The 16,836-nt window shown below is 49.0% G+C and overlaps 3 protein-coding genes across 3 annotated transcripts; 2 read left to right on the plus strand and 1 right to left on the minus strand.

The window, feature by feature from the left end:
* Positions 1-1,310: 1,310 nt before the first annotated feature.
* Positions 1,311-6,514, minus strand: LOC109750912 (uncharacterized). The gene is made up of 3 exons (XM_020309860.4): positions 6,139-6,514; positions 4,663-5,015; positions 1,311-4,557 (listed from the first exon to the last, which is right to left on the minus strand). Exons 1-3 carry the CDS (start codon positions 6,335-6,337, stop codon positions 1,561-1,563), a joined length of 3,549 nt encoding a protein of 1,182 aa, XP_020165449.1. The 5' UTR covers positions 6,338-6,514; the 3' UTR covers positions 1,311-1,560.
* Positions 6,515-6,638: 124 nt separating this feature from the next.
* Positions 6,639-8,642, plus strand: LOC109751069 (uncharacterized). The gene is made up of 2 exons (XM_020310007.4): positions 6,639-6,944; positions 8,155-8,642. The coding sequence occupies exons 1-2, from the start codon at positions 6,692-6,694 to the stop codon at positions 8,400-8,402; spliced, it is 501 nt and encodes a 166-aa protein (XP_020165596.1). The 5' UTR covers positions 6,639-6,691; the 3' UTR covers positions 8,403-8,642.
* Positions 8,643-12,934: 4,292 nt separating this feature from the next.
* Positions 12,935-14,401, plus strand: LOC109751170 (polygalacturonase inhibitor 1). Its single transcript, XM_020310092.4, has one exon. The coding sequence runs from the start codon at positions 13,063-13,065 to the stop codon at positions 14,065-14,067; it is 1,005 nt and encodes a 334-aa protein (XP_020165681.1). The 5' UTR covers positions 12,935-13,062; the 3' UTR covers positions 14,068-14,401.
* Positions 14,402-16,836: the final 2,435 nt, after the last annotated feature.

Below are 16,836 nucleotides of genomic sequence, written 5' to 3' on the forward strand. Positions count from 1 at the left end.
CACTCGCCACTTTCACATAGTACGTTTTATACGAATTCCACAGAAATTTCAGTTCGATAAGAAAGAACAGAATCTCTGCGAATCAAAGAATTGTTAAGATTTCTGTTGACTGGAAATAGTAGTTGATGGTAACAGCGTGCCTGTGCATGTGAATGCAGCACAGGTATGCATTTTTTTTGCTGTTGCATTCCATATACCATCATCATGGACACAAAACGACCAGGCGTCAATGCTGGATCAGACAATACCTGAATAATTCCGTGCGGTTGTTCAAAGAGAGAGGATACGAATCCCATGGATCCGTTGCACTTGGCACTCTATTGGCGAGCATGGCCAGTGAGTGGGCCTCCGTCTTGCAATTAAATGCCTCTACGTTCCTTGTTGTTGTGGTGGGGCGCAGCGGCCCATGATCCAGGACTAGCCCATGTGCATGCATGCATCATCGTCCTCTCTCTAGCCTAGAGAGAAAAAATGGTGGGGGCAACAAGCAAGCTCACATGTTGAGCTTGTTCTCCTGTTTGATCACGTCTCATGGCGTGTTCCGAATAATTGGTGGTTACATTGATCATGATGACGAGGTGGACTCTGCAAGCGCCGGAAATGCGAGAACTGGTCCAGTCCAGCAGTGTGTTAATTTTCTTACCGGTTACTTTTTAATCCAAGGGAATAAAACAACTACTTCCTCCGTCCGAAAATACTTTCTAGATACATCTTTTTTTATCCATTCTGATGACAAGTATTTTCGGACGGAAGGAGCACTACTTTGTGACTTATCAACGAAACATCTTACAAATATCAGATAAATCTCCCGTGGGGAAAAACTACCAAATAATCACAGTATGCAGCTAGAAAAATGTAAATGTAAGCACTATCACAAAATATAAAAGAGAAAACTACCATAAAACAATAAATATTCTTCACAGGCAGATGACGTGATCTTCATGTCTGAAGAACATCTTCAGACTACCCACAATGGGAGTAACATAGGTAGTAACATCACACATATCTAGATAAAGTAGATGATGTGGCAAGCAATAAATGAAGAAAGAGAGGAAAGTAATAACATAGCTACTTACTAGTAGTATGAGTAACATCACACATATCAATGCAAGATGTGTCTATAGCCTAATAAATGAAGTGTTGCATGTTACCACACATATGTTACTCCCCACTATAGAGGTAGTAACATAGACTAGTAAGATGGGCATGTTACTAGTCTATGTTACTACCCATTGTGGCTAGTCTCAGAGTGCTCGTATCATGAAAGTTTACTCTTTGCAGTTTTGCATACTGAAATGATTTAAAGGTCATTTTTCATAAGATTAAACTTTGTTATTTTGGTCACGCTAAATATGCTGCACACCACACGGCAGAAAAGCAAAGTGAGCCAAAGCTACATTTATACTGTTCGGGGACATATATGTACACAAAAACTGCATGGCCGTGGAAGAAAACTCTGTCATCACTTTTGTACATGCCACACCAGTTAAGAAAGAACTATAAAGTGCAGCTGAGGATACGAGTCTTATCCATGATAAGTAGAGCCAGTACGCATTTAACCTAGATAAGGCTATCAGGATGTTCTCCACTGCTCCCTCCAACAAATGTCTCTGAAGTTTTTGGCAGATTGTCTACACTGGCAAAAAGCTCGTCCGCCGCAGAAGCATACAAGCTTGAAGGCTCTGGCAGATCAACCACATCAGCGAAAGGCTCGTTCACTGAAGCGGTATATGTCTCTGAAGGGTTTGTTAGATCAACCACATCAAGCAAGGGTTTGTTGGAGGCACAAGCATTGACCTCTGACGGTGCCGGCGCATCAACCACGTCAAATAAAGGCCCGTCCATGGCGAAGGCATCATCATCTGAAGATGGGAATGCAGTGAACAAATGATCCGAACCAAGGCCAGCAGCATCATTGTCAGAGTCCTCCACAGAAGAAATTTGCGATTCAGAATCAGATGATTCAGCAAGCAAGTCGAGAGAAGGGCTGCTTGTACTCGTTCTCTTCGATACGAAAGCCATGCCCAATATGTCGTTCTCCTGTGACCCCACAGTTGGGCTTACATCAGGACGAGCTCCATTGCCCGCAAAAAGTTCTTCCACATGATTTCCAGTCGCGGCATTCCCTGAACCGGTGGCTTCTCTGGAAGAATCTCCATCAGATGGTTCCGTACCACTCAAATCTGACAAGGAGTGTTCTACCTCTGGTTTTCTGAAGCTTTCGCTGGGGCTTGAGTACAAGCTGCCACAGAATACAGAGTCCATCCCACCAGAAAGCCTAATGCTGCCCTTTGTATTCTCCAGAACTCCATCCTCATCTGACAGGGTTTCCATTGCATTGGTACTGTGCCCACCAGAAGGCATAATGCTGCCCTTTGTATTCTCCAGAACTCCATCCTCATCTGACAGGGTTTCCATTGCATTCGTACTGTGCCTGTTAGCACCATTTGCAGGAGTTGCGTAGCTTGATGGTTCAAAGGTTGTCTCGATGGATATGTCGTCACAAAAGTTTCCGTCTCCCTCATCAACCTCTAAAGCTTTCTTCAATAGTGAAAGTTGGAAGATTGGGTTCTTCTGGCTTGCTTTGCTGTCACCACCTTCCAAGTTCTGATGTGCTCCTGCCAATGTTCTCTGGAAGGACGGAATTGCAGCGTCATCATTACCACAGCACACCTCAGAAGTACCATTCCTAAAAGCATTCCGTGCCGCCAGAAACTCTGCCAATGGTAAGGAAGGTCTGTTTTCATCCACTTGAGCTGTCTCACCAACAGATTGAAATATGGTAGGAGGTTTTGCCTGAGTTCCGCCATCAACAGACCCGAAGTGTGTAGCAAGCTGAGAAGGATTATCCACAGGTTCAGTGCTTGTGACAAGCGGAATCATGTCCGAATTAGGACCATTGTTCTGTACATTTACCTGAGTGTAATCATCTATAGATCCTGTAGGAGACTGTGAAGGAACAACCAACAGTTCAGTGCTAGCACATGCCTTCTTGTCCGGATTCATATCAATATTCTGTCCATTTACCTCAACACTGCTAACCAAGTTTGCCTTAGATACAGAAATGAGTGGAGCCGCATCAACCTCCTGAAAAGATATCAAGGTACTAATCTTCTTTGTGTCACCAAAGATGCCATGAAAGTCATCTTTAGTGGATGTGTCATGAAGATGTCCATGAGAAGGGAAGGAACTAGAGGAATCATCAGTATTTCCACAACTTACATTACTGCCAGTGCAAGCAACAGACTTTGAAGGTGATGTTCCTTTGGTGGAAGTGAGAAATGCCTCCAAGGCAGACGCTAATGCGCCATCGACAGATACAGGAGTTTTGCCTTTGAAGCTGTTGTCAGTGCTTTTGCTCAGAGTATCATTAGAATTTGTACGACCATCATCAACATTGTCAGCTTCTGCTTGTTTATCTTCCTCCACTTCATCCTCTTCATCATTTAGGAATTCAGGAACCTTGATAACTAGACCTGGGGAAGTCTTGCGTTCTCTCTCAAAAGGTAAAGGCCCACCATGAAGCTTCTCACATATAAACCCAGGTTCACAGATGAAATCAGGAGCCTTAAGGACCCTTGGCACAACATTAGGTCCATGTAAATTAACTGTATTCTCATCAGCCACATCACAATTAGAGTAATCTTCTGAAGAAAATTCCGGTGCCCTCATAAGCAAGCCTGGCTGCCTGTTCATCACAGAGGCAGAAGTTCCAGAATTCCCACCATTATGTTCCTGTTGCTGCGAGTTAATTGTATCAGGAAAAACATTTGGTGCTGACATTCTTGCAGAAGAACTTCGTAGAGACTGAATCTCCACAGAGAATGAATCAAACTGCTGCTCCAGTCGCTGAAGCCTTGCCTCAATGCTACTGAGGGGCCTCATCATTTTCTCCTCAAACCTAGAGCAACATAACTCCACCTTCTCCACCTTAGAGATCAGAGTATCCAGCATTCTCTCAATGTGATTGTGTGGAGTAACATTTTCATTCATAATAGGACTAGCCTCCGGGTACAGATTTGATACTGTCTTATCCTTCGCCAATGTCACTTGTACATTTTCTGTTGTTTTTACAGGCAATGGAAGAGGCTTGGGATCATTTAACGGGAACTCATGTTGGTTGCCATCATCATCACATATCGTACCACTCTGCGCAGGTGGTAGTCTGCTCTGCACTCCAGCTGGCCTAAATTTGGAATCATTTGTACCATAGAGCCCTGCTTCTTTCGCTATGTTTCCACATGGGATGCTATCTTTCAACGCGCAGCCTTCAGGAAGTTGGGCTTTCAAGCCCTCAGCAAAATATTTGTCATCTATTTTGCAGTCCCTAGATTTGGAAATTTGCATAAGGCCAGGAACAAGCATAGCCAACAAAGAACTACCTCCCATGTTTCCAGGACCTGCTACTGAATCATCACTGCTGGATTCAACAAGATCAGCAAATATGTAGATCTCTTCAATATGCACTGATGTCTTTGACTGAAGTGAAAGAAGACGGACAGTAAGAGATACACATGGGTTTGCATCAGTTATCTCAGCAGTTGCTTCGTAGTGAGCCTGGAATGGACAAAGTAAAACAAAATTGTAGTATACGTAAGAAGCTAAGAAAATTTCTTTGATAGCGAGTACTAGACAATGGCTGCTGATAAAAAAGGGAAATACCAGAGTATTTTTCTGGCAGATTCCTATCGCATTCCTTTCTTCTTGAGATTCTGGCGTGTAATTTCCAAGAGGAGACTCAGGAATTTTGACCTCAACCCAGCTATCTTCATCACTACTGCTTGTAACACTTTTGGCCTCTTGTTCATGCTTTTCACCGGTTGCAGCATTGCTACTCGCCTGAGATACACATTCTTCACCAGGAGGCTGCGGTTCTTGAGCAGCAATTCCACAGCGTACAGTGCATAGATATTCTTTACTTGCATCCTTCAGGTCAGTTGAATAGTATATTTCATAAGTTCGAGCTGTGCTTCGCACATACACTCTATGAATCTCGTACTTTCCTGTGAAACTAACTGAAGAAAAGAAATGGATTAGATACACTGATAATGAAATGGAAAATGGTTTGATATTTAGCAGTAAAATATCACATAGTATTTCTAGAACAAGATGGAGACTGACAGGAAACTGGGTCATGAAAGGCACCGTGGTGTACACAGAATGAGATGGAGCCTGACTCCACAATTGCAATGTTAAAAGGATGGATGTACAACGAGAAATAGAAGTATTGCTTCCACTGTTTGTATTCTAACATAAGCTAGCCGTCAAAATTCTGCAATTTATCCCAATTAAAGGAAGGAGATAGATCATGGGAATTTCAACATGATCGATGTTGGGTGGACTATTCATACGGAACAACTTACTTTGATTTCAGGCTAGTCGAAGATGTGGAACCTAGAGTTGTAAGATGATGCAGATATATTCTAAAGTAGTACACGAAACACCAATTACGGTGATCATGTGCAGAATAAGAAACACTGGAGTATAATGTATTTAAGATATTTAAATCTAAATGCTCAGGCGTTGTTATGGAGATTAAATGCCCGTGCATTGCTATAGAAGTTCTATTTAATTGCATGAGCTGGTTAGACGCTTGTGTCATTGTAGTACCTAGCTTTGTGCAGATAAAAAAGTACTATCTCAAAATATACAGCAATCAAATCAACTAACCAAAGGATCACGATACATCTGTCTGCTAAATAGAAAGTAGCATAATTGCGGAAATTAATTTATGGCAACTTAAGAGGTAATCTCAGAGGGTAAATGGACGACCACCAACTCAGATATTATAACAGTAAATATAAGATGTACTACTACAGTTTGTGTTATCCACTTCTAGCATGAGCTTGTGAACAAGAACTGGGGCATCTATAATGATATGGTAGTCCAATTTCAACGGACTATAAACTGGAACCCCAAACAGCGATGGCCAGTTTGGGGCTTGGCTTGTACTAGCCAACTAGGGTTTATCCACCCATACACTGACTACCGCGACAGAGCAATTCCCGACAGCGCGTGCATCTGCATCCAACCAGCGACAGGAACCATCGCAACAAAGCAATTCGCGATCAAACCGCGCAAACTCCTCCAGCAGGCTCAACCTTTCCAGAAAATCAAAGAGGAAAAACGAGGGCTCACTCGTAACTTCGCAGGGAGTTGGATCCTCGCTGCCGTCGGACGGCGGGCGGGCGAGGACGACGGCCGCGGGGGAAGTCTCGGCGTCGTCTGCGGTCGTCTCGAACGACACGGCGTCCTCGACCGCCGCGCCTCCGGCTGGGGCCCAGGTGCTAGTCGCCGTCCATGGCCTCCCCGGGCCTCCCGATCCCGGTGTCCCCATCGATCGTGGTCGCCGCGCCCGCCGCTTGCGCGGAGACGGTGGGTATCGGCGGTGGCGTACCGGTGGTGTTCGCCGTTGGTCGCCTCGCTCACTTCCGGATTCCGCGAGCGCTCGCTCAGTACGCGAATCTGGTGCGGGATCCGATCTTACGGGCCCTCGAAGCAAAGTGCAGAGGATTTGGGTTAGCCGCGTCCTTCGTCGTCCTACCGTTTAGGCCTGTAAAAATGAGGCCGACTCAACCTATGGGCCTCCCGCGCATTGGGCTTCGGCCCGTTTTCAAATCGTTATCCACACCGCGAATGCTCCACCACCGCAGCTGCAGAGGATGCTTCCCGAGCGCGGGCGGCAAAGAGGATGCAGCTCCGCTTCCTCCCGTTGGCCGCGAGCGCCGTGGCCGGAAGGAGCTTCGTCGCCGCTATTCCTCGGACAGTGACGGAGAGAAGGAGGCAGATATGTTGCAACGCGGGCAACTCCTCGTCGGAGAAGGAGGAGGGCGGCGAGCCTAGCACGGCGGAAGAGGCGCTGCGGCGGCTGGCGGAGCTCGACGCCCAGCTGGAGGGGCTGAAGGAGCCCAAGATGAGGCCGCCGCCGCCCCCTCCTCCCCCGGGTAATCATTGCCTTTCCCACCCCGTTCTCCTGGTGCCAAGTTGCCTGCCTCTCCGGTTTTCCATGCATCCATGCTCCCCTGTCCTCCCATTCAATCAGTCGTCTAGAGTTCGAGATCTTCATCGCGGCCAATAACAATTGATTCATGTCAAGTTCGCCGTTCGCGTGTTCTCTGAAATGAAAATTTAGTTGTGCTGCCTAACCTACGGAGAAGAGATGGATCAGTCTCCACTCTGAAACAACTGCTCGATGGAACAGGTCCTCTCATTTGTTAGCCTCGTCACTAACTCTGGTGCATACGTACTTCAGTATACAGTAGTGCTAGTCATTTCTCAAGTACTACACCTACGGGGCTACGAATACGAGTATTTCATTACTGAATGCACAGAAATTGTTCATTTCCTCATTTGTTCTTTCGTAGCAGTACTATGTCCTTTAAAGTTCACAAGTGAGTGCACTAGTAGCACTTACTTTACACTTTACAGCGTAGAGCAATGCTTCTAGATATACCAAGCCCGAGTGATCCGTGCAATTCATCAGTTGCTAGGCCACGACAGCACATTGATCCTCAAGTCGCTTCCTACTTTTTCTAGGGGAGTACTGTGTGCTTGCTAGCATAGCATGTATGGAAGTACTTCCCATCACAGTCCATGCCATTGCTTTGCCGTTCGCGTGTTCTCTGAACTAAAAATTTAGCTGGGCTGCATAATCTACGGAGAAGAGATGGACCGATCTTCAATAGACTCTGAAACAACTGCTCGATGGAACAGGCCATTTGTTAGCCTCGAGCCTCGTCGCCAACTTTGGTGCATACTTCGGTATACACTATACAGTAGTGCTAGTCATTTCTCATGTTGTAGTACCTATGAATAGGAGAAGTATCGTTTCATTACACAATGCACACGAACAGTTCATTTCCTCATTTGTTCTTCAAAGTTTAAGTGCGTGCAGTAGCACAGTAGTGCTTACTTTACAGCGTAGAGCAATGCTTCTAGATATACCAAGCCACAGTGATCCGTAGCGTACAATTCGCCAGTTGCTAAGCAACGACAGCACAATGATCCTCAAGTCACTTCCTACTTTTTCTAGGGGGGTATCCTTACTAGCATAGCATGTACTATGAAAGTACTTCCCATTATAGTCCATGCCATTGCTTTGCCTGCTTGATCACTTCTCTGTATGGGTACTTATGTTCAATTTTGTTAGCACAGACCCTTTCATGGACCGCGATATGATAATACAGCGAGGACGCCCAAGTGATGAGCTCCCGGAAATGACACCGGCCTACGTGACGTTCTCGACTCTGGCAATTTTTATCTTGACCATCTTCACCAACGTGGTGTTCAACGTGTACATCAAGCCTTCCGTGGACGGCGCCGATCAGCCGGTGAGGATCCAGAGAGTGCCTCTGGCCGATCCTAGCTTCCAGCAGCCCGGCAATTCTAGTGGTAGCTCGTAGACATATATGCAGGACACGATAATACAGTTTGGTAGATACAGTGTGAAGGGCTGTGCTTTGCAAGTTAACTCAAGTCATGTGCCTCATATTTGCATCATGATGTATTTAATACCCACATGCTCTAAACGAGCTATGTTTTGCTGGCCTCCACATTGAGGGCTTCATTATGATGCAATGTGCTGCTGCATGTGCCCATGGGACTTCACCTGTACTATGTATATCCATTTTTTCTTTCGGTTAGCAGCTTCCATCGACTCAATGATGATCAATCAATTACAGTCAGCAACACAATGATCTCCTTGATTGAATATATCAGACCCAACTTCTGAACCAATTAATTGTATCAGCGGTGATCATGGACGCTAAACTTGGAGAGCAAATTGCCTCTTCTCGCACTAATCAGCAGATGGCGAGGCAAATTGTTAGCAGCAACATGCATATGCTGACGCCAAAATTCCAAAAACGCCGACATGGATGAGCTGTGGACAATGGTCGTGCGGCACGCGACAGAGGCGGAGCAGCAGGTTACGTAGCGTACGCCCGTGGTAGCGGTCCCGGGCTCTGCGATCTTCTACTGTGTCGCTACTGATTTCTTGCAGCTGTGTATAACCTTATATGGAGTACTGTACTATTTCTTTGGCTCTCTTGATTTAATTTTTCTCTCCTTTCTTGTATTTGGCTTGTTTCGTCCGGAATATACACCGGCTCTGCTCTACCCTGTCGGCAGTTCTTGGTTCCCGTAAAGATCACACAGCTTTCTCGTTGCCTTTCGCTTTCCCTATGCAAGATTCTCAGTTGCTTTCCTATCGTAGACACAGTACGTCTTGGTTTTTTTTTTTTTGAACCGTGACACAGTACATCTTGGTTTGTCTCCTATTTCATCACAGCTCGAGTCATTTTAATTTCCTCTTTAGTTTCGTTTGAAATACTACTACTCGTGTGAATCGGAGGGGGGTACTACTATTTTTTACTGCGTCTGATTTCGATGTGGCGACACAACAGACCAAACTTTGACCCTAGTTTGAACCTCGCATGTAGGCCTTCCATGCTGTCCCTGTTTATTTCCCCTTCTTTATTTATTTCTTTATTCATTTCCCTTATCTTGTTCTAACCCAACCTCGAACAAATACCTGGGCGTGTTTGTTTAGAGGAATCTCGTAACATGGACACCATAATTTATCTCTGCCAAAAGAGAACATACTTCAACTCTCTCTGGATCGAGTCACCGAGTTCCAGTCCAGCTACCAACATCTCACGTGCCGTCACCCAAGCACTTGTGTTTTTCCCTCCTTTTTTTTTCTTGAGGGAGAGCTTGTATTTTCCTAGTACTAGTATTTTGTATGAAAAAGTTTGTCCCTTAATTAGACGTGTCTAGCACCAAATTAGTGCTAGATACATCCATAGAAACAAGCTTGAGACAAACTTTTTCGGACAGAGGACGTAGTTTTTTGTACTGCTACAAAGCGGTGTTGCGGGTACAATCTAGCTCTCCTCACGAGAAACTCCTCTCAGGACGATGGTCTTCTTGCCTCCCGTCGGCGTTCCCGCTGATCCACACTGTCTTAGGGTCATGGAGGCGGATGGACCTCGGCCCTTGTTGCTGAAGGGCTCCTGCTCCGTTTTCAGATTCTTTTTTAATGGTTGATTAGGGTTTGTGTCCTATTTAGGAAGACGAGATGACGACAACTCCCTGTAGTTGGAATAAGGTCCTCCCACTTAGTCCCTGTTTTGGCCGTGCGTATAGCGTCGTTGGAAGGTGTGTGGAGGTGTGTCTCTGGCGTTTTCGTGGGATTTGGTCAGTATTGATCTTCGGTGGATCTCCATGGATTCAGTCTTGGTGCGTCTACATTCTTGTGTCTACAAATTGGATTCTTCTGATCTATGCTTGTCTTCATCGGAGATGATTGTTGTTCTAGTGGGCTGGTCTTGTGGGGTCTTAGCACGAGGACTTTCGGATTGTCTACTACAATAAGTTTTGCTTGACACCGGTGAAGAAGGGACGATGATGACGGCGTGTCTTTCTTCAGTGCTTATAGTCGTCGCTAGGTGATCAATTGAGCTGGATGTAATTTTTATTATTTCTAATGTTCTTCATACTGTCATGACAGTTGATAAATGCTCCCTCCGTTTCATATGGTAAGACCTTTTGTGACACCCTAGAGTATGTGACGGAGGGGATAGACGGAAAGTTTTTTTAAAGCGGTGTTGCGATTTACTAGCGCGCAAGGAAACCAGCTTACTGTTCCACGTTTGACTTTAGTTATGAGATCTGAGAGCTAAACTGACAGAGGTTCAGCATCACGCGTGCCATCCTTTTCGTCCAGGAACTGCAGCTGCATGCATCGCCCCCATTTCGTGTGGATCATGCATGTGCATCCCAGATCCGGTTCATCTCATCGGGAGCAACCGGACAAGCGCTTGGACTGCGCGATCGGGACACCGGACGGACACGTCGCCGCGCCCGCATCCGCCCGCTCGCGCGGCCGTCGGCAGGTCGTCGCCCACGCGCTCGCCGGCCGCTCCCCGTGCACGCGCGTGCGTGATCGGGAGGCAGGAGGCTAGCTCTCCTAGCCGCGAGTTGCGACGCGAAGCCCTCGGCGACCGGAGGATCGTCCGCGGCGATCGCGACCGCTGTCGCGCACCGGTGGTGGGCCGGGCGGGGAGGCTCGCGCGCAACGCAGCGCGATGCATCGGGGGATGGACGGACGCCTTTCTTTCTTTCACTTCACAGCACGCTCGCTGTCCGGGATGATTCGTGAATGAGTGCGCGCGCGCGCGTATGGGGTACGGCTCGAGAAATCGATCGGTAACAATAATTGCCGGCGACGGAACGAATCGATCTGCCTGGCCCTGCGCTGCCCTGGGCGGTTTGGCCGGGCATGTGAAGCTCAGCCGCGCGCGCGCGGTGGCCCGGCAGATCGCACAGGCCAGTGGACGCGGCCAATTACTTATCCCTGCCACTGCCCCTGCCTTGCGTATTCACTCCGGCCTGCGGCGGCACAGCGACGACAGCTGCTAGTGATCGATTCTACTTTTTCACGAGCGCATCCACGTGATCGCCCGCCAGCCACTTGCTAGTTGTCACTCACTCGCTTGCCAGTAGGCGAGGCTAGCATCGATCTGTGGCGTACACTCACTCGAGTAGTACAGTACAAATCTTATCTTACCAGAGCTAGTAAGATCTTTTCTCGCTCGTCTCTTTTCTATTGCGGGCGGCCTTCCTCAATCGGCTCGTTTTACACACGATCTAATTCACCGACCCCACCCTGCCGCAAAAAGAAAGCGTAGAGATGACGATCACTCGCAGCGCAAGGTGCACGCCCGCCGAACCCTTTGATTGGTGAGCCCGAGGAGCATCTCCGCGGCCATGTGGTGCGCAGCTGGAGGCCGGAGGGAGAGCGAACGCAAAGCTGCATTGCATTGCATGCGGCCGGGCCAGGCGAGCGCTGCGCTGCTCGTCATCGGCCCGGAAAGCCGAAAGAATCCTTTTGCTTTTGGCCATCGCTGCCTGCCTTCCTTCCTTCCCCGGGCGCCTCACTCTTTCTTGCTTGCTTCCACATGCGCTCTCGTGTGCGGCCTGAACCCTGTCGGACACGTCCATGCCGCATTATTCAGCCTCCTCTCCTCTCCTCACATGGGGCGCTGAAGCGGTGCAAGACTCGAGACGTGATTCGTGATATGATGCCGAGCCGGGCTAGAGGGCGGCCACTAGCTCGTACGTTTCGGGTCAGAGGGTCACTTAGTGTCTGCCCGCTGCCGGCGTGTGCCATGCGTGCGCTTTCGTTGTGATGTGTGAGTGACTTACGTGCCACGGCAGGAGCTGCCTTCCATGCCTTGATGAGTATGCTACCTACATTTACCATTCTTGGCTTCCTGCTCCCGCGATTAATCTCGTGAAAAAGATTGCATTTGATTATGCATCTCCTTGCAAAAATTTCGAGAAATCCAAGCGCAAAAAAGGGTTGGGCGTGACATTGTACTCTGGCAAAGGAGCATACGTAATTCCTCCAAACTGTTTCTTGGATTTAAAAAGCTCTAGTTGTTCTCGTGTGGCTAGGCGACGCCGGTCTTGGTTCTGGGAGATCGGCAAGCACATGTACGTGCATTAAGACTGCTACGTGACGAGCCGGGTTGGCAGCCCAATTATGCGGAGGCCGAAAAACGGACGAGCGAAAGCCTGGGTCTGGGAGTTCCCACATGCTAATCTAATCATGCACGCACCAATGGCGCCATATTGACCTAAAAAAACAATGGCGCCATACGACGCGAGTCGAGCCGAACCCACTGGGATGCTTCCCTGTTACCGCCGCTCCTTGTCCGGTTGCAGTCTGGGATTCATCCACCAGAATGGTTCCGCTTCTCGCGCCATGCCATGCTGCTACTGCTGCCTCGTGCCCTCCCTCGCAGTCTCTGGGCCACCTCAGCACCGTCCCGGTTCGATGGTGGTCAAAAAACCTAGCAAAGGTATAAAAATAAAATAAATTAAAGGTGGGACATTTATCCCCGGCCTCACGCCCTTTTAATACCGCCACCTCCAGAGCTCAGCTCAGCTCATCACTCCCGCACTCAACACTTCCGCCACCTTGGCCTCCTCCTCCATAGCTAGCTAGCAAAGCTGAGCTAGTAGAAGGTAGCAGCCACCCACAGCCACAGGGCCACGATGGCGTCGACCGCCTCCTTCCTCCCGCTGCTGGCGCTCCTGCTGGTGGCGACGGCGCATTGCTCGCCGCTGCCCCAGCGGTGCCCGCAGGCGGACCGGCAGGCGCTGCTCCGGGTGAAGCAGGCGCTGGGCAGCCCGGCGACGCTGAAGACGTGGTCGCCGGCGTCGGCGGACTGCTGCGCGTGGGACCACCTCACGTGCAACGAGGCCGGCCGCGTGAACAACGTCTTCATCGACGGCGCCGACGACGTGCGCGGCCAGATCCCGTCCGCGCTGGCGGGGCTGACGGCGCTCATGTCGCTCTCGCTCTTCCGCCTCCCGGGCCTCCAGGGCTCCATCCCGGCCTGCCTCACCTCCCTCTCCAAGCTCGAGTTCCTCACCGTCTCCCACACCAACGTCTCCGGCTCCATCCCGGAGTCCCTGGCGCGCCTCCACAGCCTCGACTCCGTGGACCTCTCCAACAACAAGCTCACGGGCTCCATCCCCAACTCCTTCGCCGACATGCCCAACCTCCGGTCGCTGGACCTCCGCCGGAACCAGCTCACCGGCCACATCCCGGCCAGCCTCGTGCAGGGGCAGTTCCGGTCGCTGGTGCTGTCCTACAACCAGCTGACGGGCCCGATCCCGCGCGACGACGCGCAGGACGAGATCAACACCGTGGATCTGTCGCACAACCAGCTGAGCGGCGACGCGTCCTTCCTCTTCTCCGAGGGGCGGCCCATCGGCAAGGTGGACCTGTCCTACAACAACCTCGAGTTCGACCTGAGCAAGCTCAAGTTCCCCAAGGAGCTCACGTACCTGGACCTGAGCCACAACCGCATCAGCGGCACCGTGCCCAGGTCGCTGGAGGCGCTGTCCACGCTGCAGACGCTGGACCTCAGCTACAACAACCTCTGCGGGCCGCTCCCCAAGCTGCACGGCGTCATGCGGCACGGCTGCAAGCCCTACGAGCACAACCTGTGCCACCGTGGGGCGCCGCTGGAGAGCAGCTGCCACCAGCTCTGAGCTCGTGAGCTCGCTCGCCGCCGGCAGGCGTACGTTATATGAGTGGTGTGTTGGCGTTCTCGTGCGCGTGCGTACGTACGTGGTTATGTGTACGAACTACGAAGGACGGTGCTTTGGGGCTTAGCAAACTAGTGGAGTGGAGCACCGCGCTGGTGGTAATGCCTGACACGCGCGGTCCTTGAGCTCTGTGTACGAAACGATAGAGATGTGTGCGTGCTGTGTGTGTGCCGTCTGGAGATGCGCCAGAGAGTGTGTGTTGCCGTGTTTGGGATGGATCATCCCAGTTACCTGATGTATCAAGTGTTAAATGGTAATTATGTTTGGCTTACTTTCACATGCTTTTCTGAGAGGCATCCAAACGTTTTTTTTCTTCTTCTTTTTGAGGGTAGAGGCGTCCAAATGTTGGTTGGTTTGGACTCAAGAAATGAACTCGCTGGAATTTTGGGGAAGTAGCATGTACAGTAGAGGGTGGGTGAGAACTTAAAAGTTCAGTTCATGCATGCACATACCGCAGCAGATGTCTGAAGGATTCTGAATTCTAAATACATCCGACTCAGCGTGCGCACAACATGCAAAAACTGATGGTTTCAAGCGAGAACAAAGTTTGTGTTATTGGCTGGAGATGAATCATACCCGTCGACTAATGAATGCACGCAAATAATCATATCGGCGAAGAGCAAAGTTAATAAGTTATACTAGACCGAAGCTCTGGCTAAAGCAATCAAAACACCGATTGATGAACTGCAACAACGATCATCCATATCAACCATTTATTGACATCACAAAAATTACCAGAAAGGTTGAATGACACCAACGCCTTCAAAAGGGGAATAATGCTCAAATGACATCCGGATCCAACTACAAAGAGTCAAATCTTGGGTTTTCACCGTGAAAATAATAGTCCGAGTAAATCAAAACAATGCCTTCAATAAGGCAACAGTACAAAACCACCGTCATTTCAGGAATAACCAATTAGAGTACGGCCTTGGATTTTTCACCACGGAGCTCTAGACCTGGTACTTGAAAAGCATCACCAAATCAAAATCATGTGTTGTAGCCACCATTTTCCGCTATCCCAGCAGCCACATGCATAGCACGACTTTCATGTGAAATGCCATGCAAATGATGACCACACCCGCCCAAGTAGGCAGTCAAACTGCAACAAGTGCGGTCTCTATGAAATGCACAGAACAACAAAGGTTGTCATTGCACATGCGACAAAAAATGTCGAGGAAGGAAGGTCATCAGTGCCGCCAAAATCCTAACTGGGGACACTTTGGTAGTCCCAAACTACCCTCATACTCCGGCGTCCTCGTCTACGGCGACACAATTGATCGGCAAAACAAGTTCGTCCTTCTCGCTGAATGGGAAGGTCGAAGATCCTCCAACTTATTGTGACAACCACCTAGCAGCGCAGGAACACGACGCGGTCCGTGCCCACGGGCGGAGGACCGCCTCATTGGGATGCAGAAGGGTGCCATTGTCGTCCACATACCTGCAGATGGGATCAGGGTCACCGTTGCCTCACCCCCAAAGATCACCAGCCCGTCCGGAAACACCGGCACCGCCGTTGCACAACTATAAACCTTTGGCTCAACTTGTAGCTCGTAGATCGCATCCCGCCGCTAAAGGCTACTAAAGATCGCATCCCGTCCACGTCGAATCATCCCCCGACACTAGCTAAACCGTTTTCGCTGCCACATGTGGCCATTGTCGCGCCACCCCGCCTTGCCCTATGTGCCTCCTCCGTCGTCGTCCCAGCCACCCCTCTAAGGGAACCTCTAGTCGATCTCCCAAAAGGGCTTAACTCCTCAAAAAATCCCTTTTGAGGAGTTAAGTCGCACATAGCCGAACCCTCATCTGGTTTAGTTGCTTAAATGTTTTAGGAGGGGCTTCGGTTAACTCTCAAATTTGAGCAGCTGAAGCAACTTCTCAAGGAAAAAATTGCCACCTTGAAGGCCTCGCTCTCCCGCTTGCCCGCATCCACACTGGTGTTGCCTCTGGCGACCATCCGTACATTCCACCAACACCTCATACCCCCCCCGCCTCCCCGCGCACTTTGACTCGCTCATTGGTCACCGCCATCACCGAAATGGACCCATATCTTTGTTGCCTCGCTCTTGTGGACGAAAAGGCCCACCATCGAGCTAGGTTTCGTCCTAAACAGAGCTGGCAGATGGCCGAGATGCCTTAGCACCTGATAACCCACAAGTATAGGGGATCGCAACAATTTTCAAGGGTAGTGTATTCAACCCAAATTTATTGGTTCGACACAAGGGGTGCCAAAGAATATTCGCAAGTATTAGCAGTTGAGTTGTCAATTCAACCACACCTGATAGACTTAATATCTGCAGCAAAGTATTTAATAGAAAAGTAGTATGATAGTAATGGTAACAGTAGCAATCGTAACAGTAGCAGTTTTGTAGTGATTATAACAGTAGCAACGACGAAAGTAACTTAGCAAAGACCAATATGTGAAAAGCTCGTAGGCATTGGATCAATGATGGATAATTATGTTGGATAACATTCATCATGTAGCAGTTATAACCTAGGGCGACACAGAACTACCTCCAATTCATCAATGTAATGTAGGCATGTATTCCGTATATAGTCATACGTGCTTATGAAAAAGAACTTGCATGGCATCTTTTATCCTACCCTCCCGTGGCAGCGGAGTCCATAAGGAAACTAAGGGATATTAAGGCCTCCTTTTAATAGAGAACCGGAACAAAGCATTAGCACTTAGTGAATACATGAACTCCTCAAACT

The sequence above is a fragment of the Aegilops tauschii genome, chromosome 2 (assembly GCF_002575655.3).
Source record: "Aegilops tauschii subsp. strangulata cultivar AL8/78 chromosome 2, Aet v6.0, whole genome shotgun sequence".
NCBI lineage: Eukaryota > Viridiplantae > Streptophyta > Magnoliopsida > Poales > Poaceae > Aegilops > Aegilops tauschii.

Bases quoted from the DNA above. Each gene is read 5' to 3' on its own strand.
- LOC109750912 (XM_020309860.4), bottom strand. From the start codon at position 6,337: ATGGGGACACCGGGATCGGGAGGCCCGGGGAGGCCATGGACGGCGACT. The intron at 5,016-6,138 runs GTGAGCCCTCGT...TCTTTTCTTCAG, and splicing joins AACTCCCTGCGAAGTTACGA to TTAGTTTCACAGGAAAGTAC. The intron at 4,558-4,662 runs GTATTTCCCTTT...TGTCCATTCCAG, and splicing joins TCTGCCAGAAAAATACTCTG to GCTCACTACGAAGCAACTGC.
- LOC109751069 (XM_020310007.4), top strand. From the start codon at position 6,692: ATGCAGCTCCGCTTCCTCCCGTTGGCCGCGAGCGCCGTGGCCGGAAGG. The intron at 6,945-8,154 runs GTAATCATTGCC...TTGTTAGCACAG, and splicing joins GCCGCCCCCTCCTCCCCCGG to ACCCTTTCATGGACCGCGAT.
- LOC109751170 (XM_020310092.4), top strand. From the start codon at position 13,063: ATGGCGTCGACCGCCTCCTTCCTCCCGCTGCTGGCGCTCCTGCTGGTG.